This window comes from Marmota monax, unplaced genomic scaffold (assembly GCF_021218885.2).
Source record: "Marmota monax isolate L192 unplaced genomic scaffold, Marmota_monax_Labrador192_F-V1.1 WCK01_AAM20220418_F8-fsc00017, whole genome shotgun sequence".
NCBI lineage: Eukaryota > Metazoa > Chordata > Mammalia > Rodentia > Sciuridae > Marmota > Marmota monax.
In genome coordinates this window covers 19,211,818-19,235,046 of record NW_026695241.1, presented here as the reverse complement: position 1 = coordinate 19,235,046, position 23,229 = coordinate 19,211,818, and the positions used below count along the sequence as shown (strand labels likewise).

Sequence of the window (23,229 nt, the reverse complement as noted above, 5' to 3'; positions counted from 1 at the left end):
GTGTTGGTTCATTAGGATGGACCACCAGCTGTGCTAATGGTTTTCTATGAGGTTGGATTAAAACAGAGATTTAGTCTAAGGTCAAAAAGGTTATTTGCTTCTTATTGAAATCCCAAATAAGGCCCTGTAATGTCAGATATAACACACCACTTTTCAGAATGCAGTTCCTAGGCATCCTGAACCCTGCCCCATTCATAAAGCCAGCTCTTGAGCTGCAGCCTGGAATTGTACATTTTCCCTAAACACAAAGGTGATTCTCAGGCTCACTGAAATTTGAGAATGGCAGCCACAAGTGAATGCACTGTGACATTTGGGATAATACCAGCTACAGCTGGCCTCCTAGACCACCCTCTCTACCCCACTGGCTCCAAAGGTAAGATGGAGCTCGCTCCCACATCAGGATTTAGGGCAGGGACACATTATAGCCCCTCTGAAGGACAGTGAAAGACACAGGATGAAGACAGAGAGAAGCCTGGAGAATTGGCTGGGCACACATGGAGCCAGAAAAGAACTCCTGGTGACCAAAGTCGGAGGAGCAGAAAGGCAGAGGCCTGTACCCACAAACCGCCTGAGCCTATGGTGTGTATCCTTCAACACGCAAACTGTGCTTCAGAGAGACTGTTCCAAGTGCTAAGGTGAGCTCACGGGGGGCAGGTGGTTTTTAGGAGCTGCTAGGTGGTTCCTCACTCTGCACACTCACAAGGTGGACACCAGTGCCATAGCCGAATTCTGCCTTGCTCTGGGATCTGTGACCTCAAAAGAGCACTAGTGGTTCTTTTCCCAAAGTCCTAACAAGAGGCCCCTAGTCTGAAAGGGCTCCTGGTTGGCTCCTTTAGACAACCCAATAACAGAATTAGCCTCATTCTTAGGCCATTGATCACAGACGGTTTCTCTCATGCTCAGCTGATCTGGGGGGCTGAGATGTGATTTCCAAAAATGCTGATGTTGGTCATTTAGATTGAATGTAGAAGCCACATTTCCATATGCAAGGGTTCACATTGCCAGTGATGTGGACGTCAAATTCTAGGCTTTCTGCGAATCTGAGCTACTGCCTGTGTGTATCTGAGAATAACATACTGTGCAAGGAGGGACACACGGACAACAATGCCATTTTCTCAGGTGACAGGAGGCAGCACAGTCCCTCTGTCCAGCAGATTCATGCTAAGCAATATATTTAATGCTTGAGAGATTCTCTGCCCAGATTCCAGTTACCATTAATTAGAAGAGGCTGACATAGAATTAAGAAAATGGTCATTAAGGATATGAATGGAGTGAGACATATACCTTAGAATAAGGCTTTTACTGTTCTAGAAACAATCTTCCAGAAGATGAAATCATCCACAATTCCCCAAAAATATTTATTCATACAAAGATTTTGAGAGTAATATTTGTACTTGTCTTTATACCTCAGACAACTCATCTTGGGCCAAGTCACCACATGGCACATGTGGTGCAGCCTCCCCAGATGCCTCCCGTGTGGCACCAGCTTCCAGGAAGACCAGGTGGACACAAGGTCTCGAGAACTTGGAGGAGAGGAACCCCTCATGCTCAGAGGCTGCACAGAACCAGAATCCAGATATGTGCACCCTGGCCTGGAAGGTGTCCAGCCAAATGTCCAAGGGGAAATGTGATTGAGGATGAAGGCAAGAGGAGGGACCCAGAGGGCAGACAGGAAAGGGTCAGTTCCCACCCTTTGCTTCTGAGTTCAGCATCTCCAGGGGCCAATACAGTTGCTGGCCCAGGAACCATATTACATTACCTGGAATGACCCATGATGCTGACTGTGGAAACGACAATTAAAAAAGAAATTGTCCTTAATCCCAGGTAGTACAAGGTGCAATTCTGGGACTTTGTCTTGGTGACCTGTCTGAAGGAAAGTGCTTGCCTCATATGACACCATCCAGATTCCCCTAGAGCGATTGTGGTACAGCAATGAGCAAAGCTGACCTCAGATCCGAAGCATCTTCCAGTCTGAGCCTGACCCAGCCATCCTTTGTCCTTCCTCCTCCCTATTGTACCCAAGTCCCATTGCCACATGACATGTCAACTTGCCATCCTCTTCCTCTAGCCCCACCACCTCTGTCTGCACCACAGAAAACCTGTGTCCCCAAGAGTTCGCCTTCCCCTAACCACCCCACACTTTCTTTACCACAGTGATTCTCAGAGCCAGCAAGAAAGAAATGTTCCAGAAGGAAGCCTCCGTCTTGGCCAAATGCCAGGAGCCGAGGGTTGTGGACGCCAGGCCTCTAGGTGAGGTCTGTCACTTTGGTTTCCCGAGGCGCGGGCAGTCGGGCAGGGGCAGCTTTCCCTCATCTGTCGCAGGCCTCAGCTACACTTACACGACTTCACCACCATGTTGGAGAGCTGCTCCACCTTGGGGGTCCTCCCGACATAGTACAGAATAGTCAGGGGCTCCAAGTCCTGGGGCACACAGCAAGGTGAGGCCGATGCTTCCGGGTTCAGGGTGTTGTACAGCCCCAGCACCTGGAGTTTGGGGAAACAGCATTTAGAGGTGGGAGAGCCATGCCCCAGGCCTGCAGCCCAGGAAACTCTACAAGCTCTCAAAGACAGGGCAAGTGGTAGAACAGCCATTGATGATGCTACGTAACAGGACTAGTGGGAACAGTTTGGATGACTAGTTGTGGCCATCCCCTAAGGCAGAATGCAGAACATGCACTGTTTGAGGGTTATCAGTTTAAGCATATCACAGTTATCAGAGGCCTTTCAATGAATAAGGAAAGTCTTTTGGCTGGTAAGAAAATACTCCTATACTGGTCTTCCTTACTATAAAGGATCACTCTGGTGGAAAATGGTCTCGCTAATGACTGCAGGGGCCATTTAGGAAGTGCCAGGGTGCGGGGCCCCCACACAGGATGCAGGCTAATGAGCTATAGGGAAACGTGCTTTGTGAAGACTGCCCTATTTTAATTCCCCTTGAGGAAAGACATGCTGCAGAGGTGTGAACTCTTTTGCTCACTTTCTCTTCCTGGAGTTTCAGGGCTGCTTCAGAATATGCTTTACATTGTCTCTCAGAACTATGTTTGCACATTCGAGAGACTGCAGCTGTCAGAGTTCTTTGGTAGTGGTGACATTTCTTCCCCAACATTCCCTGCCAACCATGTACACACATCTCTGACATATAATTAACTTCTCTGGTACAAAAGCTTTAGACAAAGCAAATACAAAGTCTGGTTGAAACTATGGTAGGGACTTTTTGTTTTTGAAGCTGAGATCCAACCCAGGCCCTTATACTCACTTGCACTCTCCCACAGAGCTATGTCCCTCCAGCACCTGTGGAAGGATTCTTCCTTTCTAATAGTAGATATTGAACCCAGGGTGCTCTACCACTGAGCTACATTCCCCAGCCCTTTTTAGTTTTTATTTTGAAACAGGGTCCTGCTAAGTTGCCAAGGCTGGCCTTGATTGCGATCCTCATGCCTTAACCTCCAGAGTTGTTGGGATTACAGGCATGAACCACCATACCAGGCTCTGGGGGGAATTTTAAAAGGCAGGATGTGATCAAGTAGAATTAGGCCAGGGTACAAGGTCAGAACCTTTAATGAAGAGATTTTACTCACCCCAAATTATCATCTGCTCATTTAACATTCAATCATTCATTTGTTTTAACAAGTGGCCTGGTCAGCTCAGCCCCAGTGCCCAGATGGCCCGTGCCCTGCTCCCTACCGTGCTGTGGGTCGTGTCTGCGCTTCGGAGATAAGGACAAGGGCCTGAGCAAAAGTTGGCATAGTAGCCCTTAGGTTCGTGGACCCACTTCCAGCCCAGGTCCTGTCGGAAGTCAATGTAGAGGGGCCGCACACAGCAGTTTTCCTCCAAGTTGCTACAACAGAAAACATTAAACAGAAGATCAACCTAAATGGAAGCCACCAATAAGAGAAACTTCACAGATGCCTTCATATTTCCCCCTGGCATCCTTCCATGCTACCACTGAAGGTGGGCCTTCAACAGAATCCCTCACACAAGCACATGGTATAGAAGAGACCAGGAGGTGTCTCCCTATGTTGAGCAGCAGGATCTCAGCCATGCAATAGGTAGATATAAATGCCACAGAAGGAAAAGTGAAGAGCTAAAAGTGACCCTGTCCCCTTTTACATCACACATCAAAACAGACATAAACTGTCCCACACACGACCGAGCCCTCACTTTACGTTATCAGCCGTGTCCGCTTTGTTGGGGACAGTTTATCATGACCCTTCTGTTGCACACCCAGCCAGAAAGAAGCTCACAGATTATGCAGCTTGTATCCTACTAGAGATGACTGCTCAGACTAAATCTTGAGGCCATTTAGCCAAAATAAGGTACAGCCTCCTATTAGAATCATGATCCCCAGGTCCCACAAATGTGAGTGACGGGCCCCTCCGATTTGGTTGCCTGCAGAAATCCACTTGGTAGGACTCCTTGCCACATGGGCATTAAGACTCACTTTAACGGGTCTCTTCTGCGACTTAGAACTTGGTACTTCCACAGGCCTCTCGGGCCGCCATTGGACAAAGTCTGGCTTCTGGAGGGTTCCAAGGTTGAACCATGGCAGAAACTACTGGTTATCTATGCAATCAACATCCCTAGTGCCCTCTCCCTTGCCACCTCCCATTATGGAGTCTGGAACACCAGATACTCGTTTTCCTAGCCTCCCTAGCAGGTAGGGATGGATGGTCCTGTGGTCCAGTAATGGCCAGCCACAGGAATAAGAAGTGTGCAGGGGTTCGTGAAAGCAAGTTCTGGGCAAAGACATCTGGTTATAAAAGTAACAGAAGGAAAAGGAAAGCTGCTGGCTCCTCTCCGTCTCCCCTTCTCCTTGCCCTAAACAGGGGCAAGATACCTGAAGACCCAGCAATCCCTTGCGGCCATAGGCAAGAGGATGAAGCGCCACTGTACCACGTAGGGCGGGCCAGAAGACAGGAAAGCCGCGTCCTGAATGGTGTAATTAAGCAGCCCTCCGCCTGCTTTCAGACAGGTGGTGACAGCCACCCTGCCTTTCCCATAGCCTCTGTTCCCAAGCCCAACGTCCCTATTTACCCAGTTGTTTTTCACAAGACACAGTTTCCACATCAAAGATTCCTCCAGTCCATTCCTCCCACTCCATTCAGGAATCTTCTCCAGTCAGACTGACCCCATCCTGCTCCTGCCAGATCCCCACATGCCCAGATCCCTCCCATCCCAAAGGCAAGCTCAGATTCCACACCCTTCTGAAGCCTTTCCTGTATCCATGTGTGAACTCCTTGCTCCCAATTGTTAAAGTCCTTTATCCTTCAGACCCTCTCCTGATGTGAACTTTTTGTGCCTTTTAATATTTAGTCTGCAGGCTTTATCCACCACCCTCCTACAGCAGTTCCATGCTCCCGAAGAAGGGGGAAACCTACATCTTTCCCATCTCTGCATGGGAGCTCCCCAATTATTTCGGAATCTGTAGATTTCTCTAGATCAGATTTCCCCTATAAATGGACACTATTTTCCCCCCACCCAGTAGCTCGCCAGGAGCCTGCCCAGGGAACTGAGCATGTCTTCACTGGAAACCCCTGCCTTAATCTCTCCCACACAAACACACCCTGCAAATACTTAAAACTCAAAACCACAGAGGCTTCCGCCAAGTGTTCCCAGTCCAAACTATTCTCACAACACTGTCCTCCTTGAAGTTTCCCTCTTTTACTGCATCTGGACCCTTACAGAGTCGGGCTGCAGAAAAACAGTGAGGCTCCCAGGAAAAACAGGAAGATTTTTGTGAGCGATTTCCAGTCTTCTTTCCTGGAGATATTTGCGAACATCATCCTGGACCCTGGGCGAGTGAGGCTCAGGTGGGGGCCTGTGCCCAGGGCGCAGATCTAGGTCTGCGTGGGGCCCAGGCTCACCGGAAGCAATAGTTGGTGTCCAGGGCCCGCTTCTTCCTTTGGCCTCCCTGGCCTGGGTTGTCGAGCCGGTGCGGGGGAATCATCATGAGGATCAGGTGAGGGTTGTGGTGATCCTTCTGCTTCTTGAGGCGCCCCAGGTCTCCACGGCCATGGTCATCCTCATTGTCCACACCTGCAGAAGGGAGAGAAGGTGACAATCTCCAGTCTAAGGAAAGCAGAGCCCTTGGAGGCTGCTTCCTCATCCCAGCCCATCTCTGCCCAGGAAGAAGGGCAGGGCTGTCTGCTGGGAAGGACATTCTAATGTCTAACATTCTAATGTCCCGCCATAGGACAGGGATGACTCGGGGGAGGAACTGGTATCAAAAGTTCCCAACGTAAGGATGCCACTGCAACAGGCCACGTTCACTCCATACAAGGGTCTTCCAAAGGGGATGGGATGCTTCCTGGGAGTCTTCATGGATCCACGAAGCATCCTTATTCCCAGGCGGGTACTAACACAGGTTGTCAGTTTAGATTCTGAGACTTAGAATCTTGGGGAACTGAGTTTCCTGTTCCAATCTAAATTGGTTAATCCAAGGTGTCACAATTTAGGTAGGCTGAATGGAAGCCCAAGAAACAATTTGGATTGTGAACATTCACATTGTGCTTGTAGTTCTGGGAGTGTTTGCATTTTGCACTTGTAAAACTCAGGTGAGATAATAAAGCCCAGGATAAAGAGCTTATCAAACAAGCTCTGGGAAGAAAGCCCGAGTCCATCAGAGCGTGTTTCATCTAAAAAGGAAAACACTGAAAACTGACTGGAGATCTAGTTTGCAAAGAACAGCTGTCAGCCAGGGCAGAAACTCAAGAGGTCTTATCTCCATCAGGAGGGGCCTGGATCTCAGGAAGGGGCACTTGGTTTATAAGATAAATGGGAGACCTGGATCTCAAATTCCCTTTATGAAAAGCCTGATGAACAAGGTACGTGTCCGTGGCAGTGGGAAGGTTTCAGCCTGACCTGGCCTGGAGGGGAGACTCTGAAGGGCTGAGCTCTGAGGTTCTGAGATGAAGTTGACAAATCCCTGGCTTTAATTTTTTTTTTAAAAAAGGGCTTTGAAATGGAGGCCATGCAGGTAAAGAGGACCACTTGGGTCCAGGAGCCAAGAGAAGCTTCTCTGACCACAGGGGTCTCTCCATTACCCAAAATAGGAGTACAGGAGGAAAAGTACCTCCCTGCGCTCCAGAGACTAACAAGGCCAAGTTCCTGGTCTACATACTGTAGACCCAGAAGTGACTCTCAGCTACATCCTGACCTCTACACAAACACCAGTGGTCAAATACCCTGAGCCCTGAAGCAATCATTCAAACCTACGTGCCTCCTGGGCAAGGATCAGGTGGGCCACAGTGTCTGGAAAGCTCAGGAGGAGGGCACTCATGTTCAGAGCCACCAAAGTTAATTTCTTTAGGAAATTTGTGGAGCCTACCTGGCCCTGGGTTTCACATTCCGCATCTCCTTTAACTACCAAAGAGGCAGCCTCAAGCCCTTAACAATAGGCTCCGAGGAAATGAACAGTGGCCTGCGTGCCTTCTCTACTCTCCCCAGCATCCTGTGGTCTTTCAGAGGCTGATGTGTTCTCCCTCCCATGACAGTCACCCTCATGGCTTTGGGGGCAAAGCAGAATTACTCAAGTGAAAAACCGTTGGCCATCTCTGAGAAGGAGACTGCTTCTTTTTCTTGGGGTCTGGTAGGCATCTCCCGTTCCATTACCCTCCCCAGCCTACTACACACATTTACCTTTGAATTTGATTTCCATCACCTCGTGAATGTTTTCCAGGATATCTCCATTGGGCTGAAAGGTGTGGCATGGACAATGAATGCTGATCTCCAGACCCAAGTTGGACTCTGTAAAATAAGACATGGCACTGGTGAGAAAGCACTTTGCATGATGGGAAGGCCTGCCCACCCCCCTGCAAGGTGGGGCCAGGGCCTCTGCTCCCATAGCACTCACAGGAACGGAGTTATAGGAAGGGTCACAGGAGACTGGAAGTCCTTCCAAAGCCCAGAGTGGAGCCCTACACACGTTTCCACGTTCCACATACTTCTGTTACACAATGAACCACCAAACAGAGGCGTAAACAGTGGGCACCACGAAGGAGAGAGGTAATAACCATCCATTTTCAAAGGATGGCATTAAGGGAAAATTGTAGCTTATCTACTCTGGGGCAAAAGGACAAGTATAGAGGAAGGAAAGAAAAAGCACCACCTCAGTGGTGGGAGAGGAGATACTTAAGCTAACCTGCTGAACACAGATGAAAGGAAGGGACAGGCACAGGAAGGGACTAGGGAGTAATTGAAGAGCTTCAGAGCAGAGAGACAGTGATCCAGTTCCATTCAAAGGGCCTCAGGAGGAAGCCTGAGCCACAGGATTAAAAGTCGGGAATCCATGCTAGAGGCAGGTCCCCTGCAAATGAGATGCAGAGTCAGTCCAAATGGAAGGTGCCAGCTCTTCCACTGGAGCTGCGGTTGCGGGTGTAGAGGAAGTGGTAGATTCCAGAGGAGATAAGATGAAAATCCAGGTCACACCTGGCCATATTTTCCCTACAGAACAAGGCCATAATGAGGTGAAAAAATAACTTGGGTTATTTTTTACCTCATTATGGGTGTTTCTTCCTTGAAGTTCCTGGTTCCCATGATGGGAAAGTTGGGGCTGTGGATGGCTTACCAAGATGAACAGCTGGGGAAGATGGTTGTGAAATTAGAGAACAAACCAGAGGCAATGACGGTGGGCCACGGCCAAAGGTCCAGATGACGGGTCTCAAGAGAGAATGAGCATGAGGCAGCCCAGAGGTGCCAGAGTTTGGTGACAGACTTTCTAGCACTAGGCCAACTCTGATTCTTTCTCAGGTTGGTTGTGGGATCATCGCATCTGTTTGGGCAACCAGAATCAAGGAAGCAGGGCAGTTAGTAAGTGAGGATGAGTGGAGTGGAAGGAAAAAAAGAAGTGAATGGAAACTCTGAATAGGGCAGGGGCTGCAGCTCAGTGGTAGAGCATTTGCCTACCACTGAGCCTGTGTGAGGCCCTGGGTTCAATCCTCAGTATCACAAAAGAAAAACAAAAAGTTTGAATGATCAAGTAGTTTTGTGCAGGTCTGATCTGGCATCGCATCCATCTGGGTGAGTGAGACTCAATTAGGGACGCTCTGTTGAACCTGGGTGGCAGCCAGTTGTTGCCAGGTATAGGAAAGATCCTGAGGAATGGGGCCTTCTGGGTTCAGGGTTAGCATCTCAGTGAGCTAATTGATTTCCTGGAGTCCAGTGTGGCCTCGCACCCTTCTCATGGGCAGAACGGTACAAGCTCAGTAACTTGCAGGCATTCTGTGGGCCTGGGCATCCTAGACCTACGGGTAAAAAAACAGACCATTTCTCCTATAAACTCCAGAGGCTAGCTAGAATTGTTCTATTCCAAATCAGGGCTACCTCTGGGACACACTGACACCTGCTAAGTTTGAAGATCTCCGTTCCAGAAAGTTAGCTTAGAGTGGTGTTATAATTTGGATATGAGGTGTCCCCCAAAAGCTCACGTGTGAGACAATACAAGAAGGTTTGGAGCAGAAATGATTGGGCTGTGAGAGTCTTAACCTAATCAGTGAATTGATCCCTGATGGGATTAACTGAGTGGTGTCTGGAGGAGGGTGGGGTGTGGCTGGAGGATGTGGTTCACTGGGGGCGTGGCCAAGGGGTATATATTTGTATCAGGGGAGTGGAGTCTATCTCTCTGCCTTCTGATCACCATATGAGCTGCCTCACAGGAGCCCTGAGGAATGGAGCCGGCCTTCTGTGGACTAAAATCGTTGAAACCGTGAGCCCTCAAATAAACTTTTCCTCCTTTAAAATTGTTTCAGTCAGATCCTTTAGTGACGGCAGCAAAATACCTGAGTAAAACAAGTGGAGAGGAGGACCACTCTATCAAGGAGCAGAGAGAAACTCAGCAAGAGAGGAAGTGAATACAAAGGGAAGCAAAGGAGTGCCCTCTCCCTGGAAGAGGAGGCCGGAGGAGTTAAAATTTGCTACCTATCAATACACGTACTTCCTGCTCGAGGTGGTCTAAGGTGGGTGAGTTCTACAAGTCTGTAAGTTATGAAGCCAGTGTGCATACAGATGTGTTGGGGACAGTCGGGGTTGGGGGACAGGTGGTCAGCACAAGACAGTGGCTTGGCTTGGCCAACAGGCTCTATCTAGGTAAAGGGCTCAGAGCAGATAACCACCACCACCATTTTTTAACATTACACATATATGAAACACTGCTCTAAGACTATACAAGCATTGACTCATTTTATCTCTATAATAGTCCTGATAATCCTAGGAAGAGAAAATTATTGTTCCTCATTGTACAGATAAGGATACCAAGGCTTAAGGAAATTCAATAGCTTGCCCAAAGTATCCAACCATAAGTGGTAGTTCCAGGTTTTAAACACAGCCTGAGTGTTCTGATGCCCAGATCCCACACTCCTAATTGTTAGAGACAGGAAGGGAGAAAAGCAGGCAGCAGAGAGCACAGAGGAACGTGTCCACACATTCACCGAGATGCCAAATGACTGTGCTTGTTGGTGTTCCACCTGTCCTGAGCCATGATGCTGAGAGTGCTCCCTGCCCAGCCTCCTAGGGGCAGCCTGGCTCCGAAACTGAGAAGCTGCAGATTATATGAGTAACAACCCAGGAAATGAGGACCTGGGCCCTGCCTGCATCCTGGATTGGGTTCCAACCAGTTCTGGGACCCAGAACACAGTCTGGACAGCTGGTAGGCTCTCAGATGCTTGCCAAATGAATCCAAAGACACAGGTGTGACCCAGTTCCTCATCAATGCATACTACCAACTGTCCAACCATTTGCAGCCTGGTTTGGGGCCATGAACTCTGAAGAGATTCATGAGCTCCAAATAAGCAAAACCCTCTGCTGATTCCCCTGTGGGAGGAGAGGGCTGGGCAGATTCTGTGTAAGTAGGAACTGAAGGTTCTAATGAAGAACTAACCTCAGAATTGGCAGCAGTGGAGTGGTGGGTGAGGGACCCATAGGTTTTATTATGAAATGATCTTTTCTGATGTCTCACAGAAGATGGAAATCATTCTCAATGCACACTTCTCATTGAATTCTGCAGCTGTGAAAATAAGAACTCCAAGTGCCCAGGGCTTCAAAGAAATCCAGGTGGCGCAGATCGAGATCAGACAAGGAGGCTAAGAGATTTAATTTCCCCAGCCCCTCCTTTTTGTAGCCAAGCAGGCTCTGGGCTCTGAGCAGAGCGCTGTCTGAGTCAGAATTCCCAACAGTGAGTACTGCAGTCAGCAGAGCACGTGGGTTCTTCCAGGCCTTGCCTTCATGCTTGGTAGGAGGGACAGGGACAGGATCTCCAACCCACCATCTGCCAATTCAGCCACCAAAACAAGGCCCCTTAGATGGAGGATTGCCAACTCAGATGCCTGCAGAGCCCAGGCAGGTCACACGAGGAAGCCAGCCATGCCAGTAGATGGTGTGGAGTAGAACCGCCAGCCTCACTGTTGGGGAACACGAGTGTGGGGACAGAAGGATGCACACCCCACCCCCAGGGGAGGCCACAACTCATCTCTGGTGGATTGTTACAAGGAAGACTTTCAGTTTTTCAAAAAAAAGGCAGAAATGAATGCTTTATATGAAATCTCCTAACTTGAAACTTAAAACAATATGGTGGCCAAGCAGTTTCAGACCTCTGCCTTTGAGCTTTAATCCCTAGATTCCTAAAACACCACAGGCACAGGAGGATCCACCTGTCTCAGGGACTCTGGCCATCAACATGTGGATTGTGGCTTTATAGCAGCTAAGAATAGTGGAAAACTCACCAGAAGAGGGAGAGAAGGAGCAGATGGGACTGCCACATGTGACCTCTGCCCATTGAACAGTCAAACCAAGAGTACCAGCCAAGTCAGGGGAGAGCACAGCAGGTGTCAAGAGACACGTGAGTTCTAATCCAGGCTGGATGACTTAACTTCTCTGGACCTCGCTTTCCTTACTGGACACAATAAAAGCTTGTAAAACATGTTGAAAACCATGAAGTTCTCTCAAATACGTTCGATCCGTCAAACATCTCTGTGAGGCCGGGTGCGATGGTGCAAGCCTGTAATCCCAACGGCTCGGGAGGCCAAGACAGGAGGATAGAGAGTTCAAAGCCAGCCTCAGCAATTTAGTGAGACCTGAAGCAACTTAGTGTGACCCTGACTCAAAATAAAACAAAAGGGCTGAGGATGTGGCTCAATGATTAACCACCCCTGGATTCAATCCCTGGTATCAAAAAACAAACATCTCTGTGAGGCATGCAGGGAAGGTGATGGTAAGTGGGTAAGAGATTTGGGACACGTGAGGTTTGATAGACCTATTGGATGGTGCTGGATGATGTGTCCCCAACCACCATTTCCACGGAGGGTTTTGACTCCCAGGCCTTTCAAACTTAATTGGCCAAAACACGACTCGCCCCCAAACCTGCTCTTCTTCCAATCCAATTCCTATTCCAATACATGATAGCTCAGTCCAAAAATCTAGAAGTCAAACGCAACTGCTCCTGTGTCCTCATAGCCTGCCCCATTGGCTCTATCTTCAAAATATGGAACAAATTCATACAATTTCCACTCCTCCTGCCCCAATCTGGGCCCCTGTTGTCCTCATGTGAGTTGCTGCAATGGTCCCTAACTGGTTTTCCTGCTTCTTCCTTTGACCTCATGAAAACCAGAAGGATCTTTAAAAGGGTGAGTAAATCACCTCACCCATATCTCCAGCTCTGCTTCTAGCATTCCCGTGGTGTCTCATCACACTTGGAATAAGTCCTAAAGCTTACCATGGCCCGACAGGTCCTAAATCACAGGGCCCTAGCTCACTGTGCTCTGGGACACCAGTCTGTCACTGCTGCTGGAACAAATCAAGCTGGTTTCCTCCTAAGGGCTGGGGCTTCCCGGTCTCCTTTACTTGAGACTTCCTTGATCCTGACCCTGTGACCCCTCAGATCTCACCGTAGGAACTCCTTTTTCACCGAGACCTTCCCTGAGCAGCCACTATAGGACCCACTGGGCCATTATCACATGGCACTCTATCTGAAGCTCTTACTCATCCATATGTTTGCTTATTGAGACATGTCTCTCCCACCAAAATGAAAGCCCCATAAGATCTGGGACCCACCTGTCTTGTTCAGTGAGGAACCCCCAGGACCTGCCATAGAGGCAGAGTAGATAATCGGTGGATATGCAGAGAATCTGTGCAAATCTAGGCTTTGAGCCCAGATCTGTGGCTCCCCTAGTTCTGTCTTCTTCCCTCTCATGACAGATGAAGGGAACAGAGGTTATTCCTGAGATGCTCATCCTAAGGTTCCACCCACCTCTTCGCAACAGCCACTCGCGCACAGTGTCCGTGACATCAAAAGACAGCCACTCCGCAGTGCCCCGTGTGGGCAGGTTTTTGCCTCCGATGTAACGTTGTTTGGCGATGTGCTCATCTGGTCGAAGTATCTACAGGGCAGAGAACAGGGTCAGTACCTGAGGCCAGGACACAGTGCCATAGGAGAGGTCACAAGACAGGTGAGAAAGCAAAAGTTTCAGAGTGCCATGTCCTTGGAGCACTGTAGGGAGTTCTGTCCTCTTAATGACAGACAGACATGGAAATTAAGGGTCAGAGGAGCCAGGATTCAGACCCAGACCTGCTGAACTCTGAGCCCTGGTGGAAGCCGAACACGGTAGAGGCACTGACTCTGGTCGGTGGTTCTGTCCTGGGAGGGTACCTGGAAGAGTTCGATCCTCTGCTCAGTGCGCTTGGAGCTGGGATTAGGCACCCGCAAGACCCGGAATTCTGCCCGGAAAAGATTGGTTCCATTTTTCTCCACTGAGGACACGTTGAAGCGGAAAACCTTGGAGGTAATTCCTTTGGGGCAGACGGCCAACTCGTCTAGGGGATAAAGCAACGGGGAGAAGCACAGCATGAGTGACACCTGTGAGAACAGTGCACTGCCAGCAGATGTGGCAAGTGGCCACAGTCCCACCTGTGACCTCCACAGAGGTCTGAGACCTGAGACCTGAAAGTGGAGATAGGAGAAAGAGTCTTGGTGACCCTCGAGTCATACAGTCCTGAGAGAAGAGCAGGGAGACCTCAGAGACCCTGGACGACGTGGCACCAAGACTGGATGGCAAAACACAACAGCCCCTCCCCCCACTGCCTGGATATCCGCATCTGCTAAGCTCTCAGCCAGACTTGCCTGCTCTTTTAGAAAATGCAGATTCTCAAAAGATAGCAGTCCCCCCCCCCCACCCACCCAGTGGCTTAGCTCATGGACTCATTTGTGAGTTTGGGGCATTCATTCACTTCCTGAACACTGGAGAGCAATGTGACATGCCAAACCCTGTAGATGCTAACACCGGGAAGCAAAGAACAAATGGATGCAGCCACTGCCCCCCAGGGAATTAATATCCAAGGGAGGTCACTGACACATGAACCCAAATTACAGGACCAGAGAGAAGGGGCCTTTGGAAATGCCAAAGAGAGGCTGCAGGGGATGGGAGGAGGAAGAGAGCAGGGGACACTTTGGGGAAGAAATGACAGGAATCTGAGCCCTGCAGGAACAGCAGAGCATGAGGATGGGAAGGAAAGAGACCTCACATGGATGGAGGGACACTTGGAGCAGAGGCAGGGAGCAAAGCAAACCCAGGAGAGGAGGAGGGACCCAAAGCATCTAGGCTGCAGCTGGTGAGAGGGTCAAGACAGCAGAGTGCGTGCTGCCTGTAGGGAGACCCACGTGTCAGACCTAGAGGCTGGGTTGTATCCCAAAATATCAGGGAGCCATGGGAAGTGGCAGAGTTAATGCTGAATAACACAAAAACAGAATCAGCACCATGGTCTCCACCTAATGAAGCAGGGTCTGTATGGCAAAGAGACCATCTTGGTCCTGGCAGAAACACAGGTTTCTTTGAACAGGGGTCAGCTGCCATTGGCTCCTTTCTCTTTAAGGGTCTCTGACGGCACGTGTCATGCCAGCCTCTGTCACCCTGCTGACTTCTTCACCCCTATCCACCAGACAGAAGGCAGCAGATGCTCTCTCCCACCCTTCAGAGCCAGATCTTTATCAGAGCTGACCCAGACACAGAGAGAAAGCCCCGTCTCTCCTCTACTCCAGCGCACTTGACAATCTCAGGATCTGAGCAGCATGACACCCACAGAAAAAGTTCACAACTGGTAACAACGGCCAGAACTTGAAATTCAAGCTCCTGGACCCAGATTCCACACATAATGGACATGGCTGGAATGAGATCATAATCACCCCGAGGGGTGGTTTAGGAAGTCACGGACAAGGCGGGACAGATCAGAGTCTGGAAACAAGCAAATGTGCTACTGATCTTTAGGAAAGGATGAGTGAGTGTTTCTGGAAATTGCCATCTGGTGGGCCTGACACTGGTTCTTAGAAAATGAATGGAACAGATGTGAGGAGAACAAATGTGTGAATGCCAGCTAATGAATCCCTGATTAATAAGTGACCTTGAAAGAACAAATACTGCCAACTATTCCCTAAACCATCTCAGCAAGAACCAAAGACAGGAATCTGGGTTGGCAATCTTTTTTTTCTTTTCTTTTGGTGCTAGAGATGGAACCTAGGGCCTCACACATGCTGAGCACACACTCTACCACTGAGATGCACCTCCAGCCCCAGGGAGGGCAATTTAATGTTTAAGTCCACAGGTTTATAACTCGGGACATGGATAAGCTACTGGGTCTGCTGTCCCTCTCAAGGACCGACAGAGTTGGGTCTTGAAGGAGCTGTCATCAGTCTGGCTTCAGTTTTAACAGCAGCTCCAGTACTGTCTGCAAGAGAGAATAAAGGGCAAGTCAGGGCACTGCTCACCTTGCTCTCAAGACAAGAAGGGAGTGGAAATAGCACCTGCCAGGGAGGAGAATCAGAGCGGGGTCACACAGTGGGAAGTCAGAAGATGAGGAAGGGGGGGGTGGCACTAAGAGAGTTCTCAGGACACCCTAGTAACCACCCCTCCTTGATTTCTTCCTGCCCATCAATCATATATCTGTACCCAAGATGACTTTTCTTTCTGAGAATGTGAAGGAGGTTTCAAGAGGTAGGAAGGGTCTTTTTCTATCACTGTTTCCAACAGGATTAGAAAGGACATTAGAAATCATCCTGTGTGACCCTCTTCAGATAAAGAAACGAATATCCAGAACAGTCTTGGTCAGAGTCACACATGGATTAACTGACATGAGTGAACTGGCACTAGTAAGCAAAGCTCAGACACAATCATTGGTGATTAAAAAACAGGATTACCTGGGAGAGAAAAGAAAAATGTAAGTGTGGTCTTGACAAATACATCTGCCGAATAATGTTTTATACAATTTGTGGAATGCATGAGTATAAGGAAATAAGCAAAATAAATAAGTGTAAATAACACCACCATACATTTTATAGCGATCTCATGAACTCATATGACCCTGTAACAACCCTTGAGAATAAAGAGAGTATATAAAATTTCTCATTCTACAAATGAGAAAAGTGAACATCAGAAAAGTTAAACGACTCCCAATGTCACTCCATTAGCAGGCGGCAGAGGTGGGACTGGAACCCATGTCTTCTGTCCACTCCCCAGTTACTGAAGCAGAGACTCTGGAACTTGGAGGGGACCTGGGAGGTCCTCCAGTGAAGAGCTAATATCATCAACAAAATGTGGCAGAATTCCTTGAAATGGGCCTAGAGTACCAGCCTGTGCCCCAGATGAGAGCCAATGGCCAGTCCATTTTGTGATTCTTAAGCCAGACTTTCCACGGAACATGAGCATTCTGAAGAGCTGGACTAGGGGAGTCTATGTTTACAAATTAAGTTATGACCAACTTTTTCCATTGCACCAAGAAAAATAGATATGCATGGATGCCACTTTCTCTGTTTTGCTTTAGGGGGGCAAGCAAAGAATAAGCAAGCAAAAAACATCAGGTGGGGTATCCACGTTTACTTAACTGCCTTTAAAAATGTTTATAGACACCTGGGCCGCTAGGTGTGCCTCTGCCTATATAGGTCACTCCTGCTGGTCCGGTGAAGGCCCGGGTATGTCCGCCCGGGTATGTCGGAGTGGCCGTGCTTCTCCTCTGTCTCTGCAGCAGAACCACCTGGAGAGCTTTAAAACCAGGTGGAGTCTGGGCTCGCTGCCCAGCAGTTCTGTCTATACAGGGTGAATCCACAGCATTTTAAAAAATGTTCTCCAGATGATTCTAAATGTGTAGCCAGGATGGAGAACCACAGTTTATAGTTTTCTGCTAAGGGTGCCATGGCTTCAGATGTTCTGGAAGTTTGAGAAACCACTGGATTAATGGTTTTGAAGCTCTAAATGGATTAACCTTTAAATGAATTAGAAGTGTTGTTTAGCCAATGTACCATGTTTAAATTTTTTGAATTAGAAGCCCGTAAACATTTTAAGCCCATGTGAAAAGTTGAGAGATTTCACAGAAAGATCCAGATTTTCTGCTCTTCTGGAAAGTGGTAAGATGGAGTCAAGCTGGACCCACATTCCTGAGTGTAAAAATCAGCAGGAGCTGAGCAGTGGCTGCTTCTTTCAACAGGACAGTGGGGAGCCCAGGTCCCTCCCTCCCCTGGCCACAACTACTTTATCCATATCCCTATCCCTGAGGCTAAGTGTCCTGTGCATTTTGTCACGGTGCCTAGATCACGGTTTTTCTTCCAGATTGTGTGCATTACCTGCCTCTCGGTAGGAACTTACATTTGCACCTGCTCCAAAGAAAAGACTCTGCCTTCAGCTCAATGAAAATACTGATTCCTCAGGATCCATATCCCCCAGAGATTGATTCTGTAAGAGTGAGGTGTGACCTGGGAGTCCACATTCACCCGCCTCGGGGCCACCCTTGAATAACCATGCACAGAGCATGGGCACTTAGGGCCCATGAGTTCTTTCAACATGAAATGCCTTCTAATTTCCAAAAGATAGTTTCCAAAATCTATAGTTAGCAGCCAGAAAAGAAAGGCTAAAATACCGCATTTTCTCTTTGCTCAGGAATTTTGGGTTTGCTGGCTGTCTTCACACTGCCCTTGGCTTAGAACAAGAGTTTCCCCCTGGACACAGAGAATTCTAAGCTAGAAGATAAAACGACACCTATGCTGATGATATCTTGTAAGAAGGACCACAGAACTGGGAAGGCTGCATCCTCCCCTCCCCTCCCCCACCCACCCAAGGTGGATCAGAACAAGCCCCTGCTCACTTTCCATAGCAAACTCCTGTAGAATTAGAAAAGGATTATGGAGCGGAGCCTTGCCCATACATCCCAGCAGAGACTCAGGCAAATCACCCAGATGTAATTATAAAATGCTATCAGGTGAAAGGGAGTTTAGAAATCAACTGCAGCATTACAGATGGGGAAACTGAGGCTTAGAGAAACAACTCTCATGTGGCTTGAGAATTAATCTGCTTGAGACTCTTCATTAAGTAAAGGAAACCGTTTTATTGCATTTGGGAGAACATTTGTAACAGTCTGAGTCTCCTGGAAAATCCAGTTGTCTTTGTGCAATCTGCCAGTTACTAAGGCAATATCTCCTGTCCCCTTCTGCTTGGGCTAATGTGGGATTCGTTTGTGTTATAAATCAAAGTTTCACTGGGGCCTAAAGGTTAAAGGTGGACATAAAAAGTGTCTTTCACACGTACATTTGTGCTTGATAGCACGTGTTGTGTGTGCAGCACGTCTAGGTTAGAGGCCCTGCTCTTTGTGCATAGATGGCTTAGCTGGGCCATGTCTCAGTCTCCTCATCTACAAAGTAGGAGATTAGGGGATCTGGGACAGGGCAGAGGCAGAGGACCAGCCCTCCTCTCCACTCTTACCTTGGTGCCCCTTCTCTGTACCACTGAAAAGTATTCTTTCTTTCACTTCCCTCTCTGGAAACCCCTCTCCCCTTGCCCCAGATCCAATTGTCACTACCCTCCAAGTGCCCACCCACTACATAAGGGGGTGGCTGGGGGTGACAAAACATGGAAGAGAATGCCATCTTATTACCCTGTCCCCCAGTAGAAGCTCTGGCATGGGGGCCCTGCCAGTGCCATCCCACAGACCCAGAGCCACCCCCGTCTGCCCTCCGGAGTTAAGAACAGCCTTTCCCCCACCCCCTGCACCTCTGATGATGCCTCCCTCTGGCTCGGCATCTGGTGGGCATTTGCATCTGCCCACTGCCTTCTTCATAATTAGTGGGCCTGTGCATCCAGGGCAGGCTCAACACCTGATCAGCTGCAAAGCTGGCCCCAGGCCTGCATCTGCTCAGCCTCTGGGTCACCTCCCACAGCTGCAGAGAGTCTGGGGCCTGTTTCCTGTTTGCACCTGCAAGCCTCCATGGCCTGCCTGTGTCTCACTGGGCACTGGCTCTTCCTCAGCACCCCAACAGCACCCTGCTCACTGTGCCGAGGTAGCCCAAGCTTCTGCTCTGCTGCCCGCGGCCACCCCCATCTGCAGCAGTGGTAAAGGTTGGTGCCGCAGCCTGGAAGCTGCCCAGCACTTGTAGGGCCCTGTCCTGGCTTTTCCTAAGGCTCTGTGATGCTTGCACAATGCATGCTGTTAAGTACCAATGTACATGTAAAAATACACATTTTAAGGACACCTTTGTGCCCTTGAATCTCAGCACAAAATTGATGTACATGCACACCTGTGTAGCCTTGCAACCATCTGGCCCATTATTGGTCCAGGCTGGGTGGGCCCTTATGACTCAGAATCCTTCCTCCGTTGGACTCTTCCTCCCGACCAGGCCCATGAAGGTGTGAGTCCTTCCACTTGTCCTGGATTCTCCTCAGACTTTTCCTGCTGGTCTCAGATTTCCACCCTCCTCTGATGTTTGTGGCCACCAGGACCTGCCTTGTGTGACCAGGGAGCAGCCATCCAGCTGCTGGGAGCCTTTGGGACTGCAGGCCCCTGGCAGACCCATAGCCAGCCCCACCCAGAGGACCCTGGGCAGGGAGCTCTGGTTCGGCCTCAGCCTCAGCCTCCACCCCCCAATCACAGCCACATCCTAAGGAAGGGCGCTTCAGGCAGCCACAGGAAACTGCAGCGGGAACCCCTCGCCAGTAACCACAGGCTCCTCCGCCTGCTGTGGGCCAGCTGGGGATGGGGCCTTCTGCCCCTTCATTCAGAGCCGGTCCACCCATGGCACCCTCTCCTGTTCCTTCTCTCCAGACAGGTTCCTTTCGACCCCTGCTATTCACCCCATGACTGCCCTCCAGGGAGGTCTCCATACCATCCTCCCATCCCCACTCTGGGGACTGCCCACTTCCCAGGTGGGCCAGGGCCCAGGTAGCCAGGGCAGCGAGGACACCTGCTGGTAGGAAAAGCAAACAGAGCTGCTCCCCGAGTCTGGCCGAGAGTGGCTCACATTCCTCTTTCCTGGGCTGTCAGTTTCTCAACATCTGCCAAATTTCTTTCTTGTATTGAGGTTTTTTAAATCCCCGTTCAGTAAACACACATGACTTCCACACGTGTACAAACACACACAGGCGTCTCACCCAGAAGCTTCCCAGCTCTTCCTCACAGACAGGAGCCTCTGGGAAGACATAATATCCCAGACACACGGCCCCACAGTCACCCCCCAAGCTCCCCCATGACACGCAGACCCAGAGGCCCACCAGCCCTCCTCCACACACCCAGAGCCATGACCTTGCTGTCCTGTATCCACCGGCCCAGAAGGCCTGCTCTCCACACATGAATCTGCCCACTGTACAGCAGGAGAGTCTGCATTGCCCTGAAGTCCAAGTTCATGTGAACATATGTGCAAAGCCCCCTCCCAGTTCACATGGGTCACATGTGTGAGGTAGACCAAAGGCCCAGGAAATAAGAAGCTGTCTCTTGCCTGGCCTTCCACAAGCTTGACAGACATTCATTTGGAGCAGGTACTCTGCTTCCCAAGAGCTGGAAAAACTGAAATGGAGACGTGTCACAATGAGCTGTGAAAAGCAGGGAGAAGGCTGAGGTGCTCAGGCTCTTGAAATCATAAGGGCTCTGGCTGGATACAGCGAGCCGGCCTGCCCCTCAATGGCACCCATATGCTTACCATTACCCATATGGTCACATGCGTGAGAACACATATGTTTCCCTGGGCGGCACGATGTAATTCCAAATTAAAATCACATCATAAGGATGTGATGTGAGTTGAGCAAACCGCTTAGCTCCAGAGCTCCTGACCTCCCAGAAGGGTTCGGCTCTTACCAGAATGGCTGTTCCCTTCCCTACCCACCTACCCAGCCCCACCTGCACATCACACCTCCTAAGGCTGAGGCTGGTGAACCCCAGGGCATCCTGCTGTGTGACCACTGCAAGGCCCCCTCCGTGGGGCTCCCCTCCACAGCAGACACCCAGCAAGCATTTGGACTTACTGTGCTCCGCCAGCCCCTGGATCATGTCGAATTTATGGATCTCTTTAGCATAGTATTCCGACTCGGTGTTTTCCTGAGTACAGCCTTCCTCCCTCTCCCCCTGCATCTCCTCCAGCAGCTCCCGGGTGCTGTTGTAAAGGGCCAGGACCTGGTAGGGGACGTGGGTCATCACCGATGGCTCAGGGGGGCTGGTGAGCCTGAGCTTGCTCAAGATCTGTCCCCTAATGGCTTCCACCCTTTTCTTCTTGATGTGGCCAAAGTCCAAGGTGGTGCAAGTGGACAGAGAGAGGCTGACCGTGGCAAAGTTCAGCAGGGCCAGGACCACCAGAGCCCTCTGCAAGTGCATCTTCATGTGCGAGCTGGGGAGAGAGGCCAGGGGGGCGGCGAGGCCTGGCAAGGAGGAGACCCCAGCAGACGTGCAGAAAGAGGGAGGAAAACCAGGCGGCTTCCCCAGATCCCAAAGACTGAGGCTTGGCAAGAGGGTGCATGAACTCACTGCACTGCGAGAGCTTCAGGACTTCCAGGAAGCGCTGGCAACCCTGAGGACGAAGAAGCGGACTGTGGGCCTTGTAGCACTGCGATTCTTGTCCATGTGTCTAAACAGGTTTTGCTGGGCTCTGACTCCCAGCAGGCCAGGTGGAGGGCAAGCAGAGGGCTGGGAGGGGTGGCAAGGCAGCTGGGAGTGGGAAGGGAGCTGGAGTTTTTCCTTAGGTAAAAATAAATAGAGCGGATATCTGATATTGCCAAACGCTGCTTGGCGATGGGGAGAAAGTGGGTATTTTAAAGAAGGCACAGAAGGACCATGGCTGGGCCCCCAAATCAAAATCCTCACCTTGCCCTGAGGGAGAACAAGAAAAGAGAATGGAAAAGAAAAGAAAAAAAATATATTTAAAAAAATACCCAAAAGTCAGATCAGCAGTGAGTAGGTGGGAAGAGGCAGGGCGCACAGTTGCTGGCCCGGCTAAAGGTGGGGGAGGACAGGACACACTTGTCTCTCGGGCACTCCATTCATGCTTTCCCTTTTGTTTACACTTCCTCAGGGGCTTTCTAAATGACTTTGTTCACGCTGCCTCTTGTCTTCATTGGCTGGCATGTGGGGATATGTGCCACTGGAAGGCAAGACGGACAGACCTCTGGAGAACAGCCCCAGTAATCCACTTGGACGCCCACGGTCACCAGCACCTCAGTTTGTCTTCTCCCTCGGCCATGGCTTCTGTCCCCTGCTTCTCTTTAAAAAAAAAAAAATCAAAAGGAAAAGGAAAAGAAAATAGAAGACAGTTCACTGCAGCTGGCTCCGGAAAGCGGTCATTCCTTGCTTTGCACTCTCCTTCCCTTACCACTCGCCTCTCTCTCGCTCATTCCCTTGGACTTGACTCTCTGCTTCCTTCCCTTTTCTCTCTCCTTCTCTCTCTTCTTCTTCTTCTCTCTCTCCCTCTCGCTCCTCTCCCTCTCTCTCTCACACACACATGCACACACACTGCTTTCTCTATTTCTCTCTGCTGAAATTTTATACCTCCCTCCCATGACGTCTCGGGGCTGGGGTGGGGGAGGGAGGGAGGGACCAGCGCACGCAGCCTCTTCTGCTGCACGATTTTAATGTTTTAAACAGGCACAGGAAAAGCCGAGCCCATTTGAAAAATACTTTGCGAGTCCTCTCTTCGACGTGGTAACTGAACTTTTTTTCCCCTCTTGGAGTCACTCCTGCAACACGTTGGCTGTTTTTCTGGAAAGTTACTCCGCCGAGCCCCCTCCCTCTCTCCCCCAGCCCCTGCGCGCTCTGGCCAGCTGTCAGTCGCTGCTCTCCTCCGCCCGTCTCTCTCCCTCGCGGTCCCCCGTGCCCGGCTGCCCCTGGGCTGGTGGACACCCGGCAGGGGCCGCAGGGGGCGCGGGACCGGGCAGGGCGGCCGTGCCACCCTCGGTCGGGGTGATGCTCGACCTGCGAGCGGGGCTGGAGGGGGGCCTGGGCTCTGCGGCG

At 50.1% G+C, this 23,229-nt stretch overlaps 1 protein-coding gene across 1 annotated transcript; it reads right to left on the bottom strand.

Annotated features, from left to right (window-relative positions):
• Positions 1-1,281: 1,281 nt before the first annotated feature.
• Positions 1,282-22,758, bottom strand: Tgfb3 (transforming growth factor beta 3). Its single transcript, XM_046440797.2, has 8 exons — positions 22,155-22,758; positions 21,255-21,793; positions 13,637-13,800; positions 13,238-13,367; positions 7,639-7,746; positions 5,865-6,036; positions 3,685-3,838; positions 1,282-2,484 (listed from the first exon to the last, which is right to left on the bottom strand). The coding sequence occupies exons 2-8, from the start codon at positions 21,604-21,606 to the stop codon at positions 2,326-2,328; spliced, it is 1,239 nt and encodes a 412-aa protein (XP_046296753.1). The 5' UTR covers positions 21,607-21,793; positions 22,155-22,758; the 3' UTR covers positions 1,282-2,325.
• Positions 22,759-23,229: the final 471 nt, after the last annotated feature.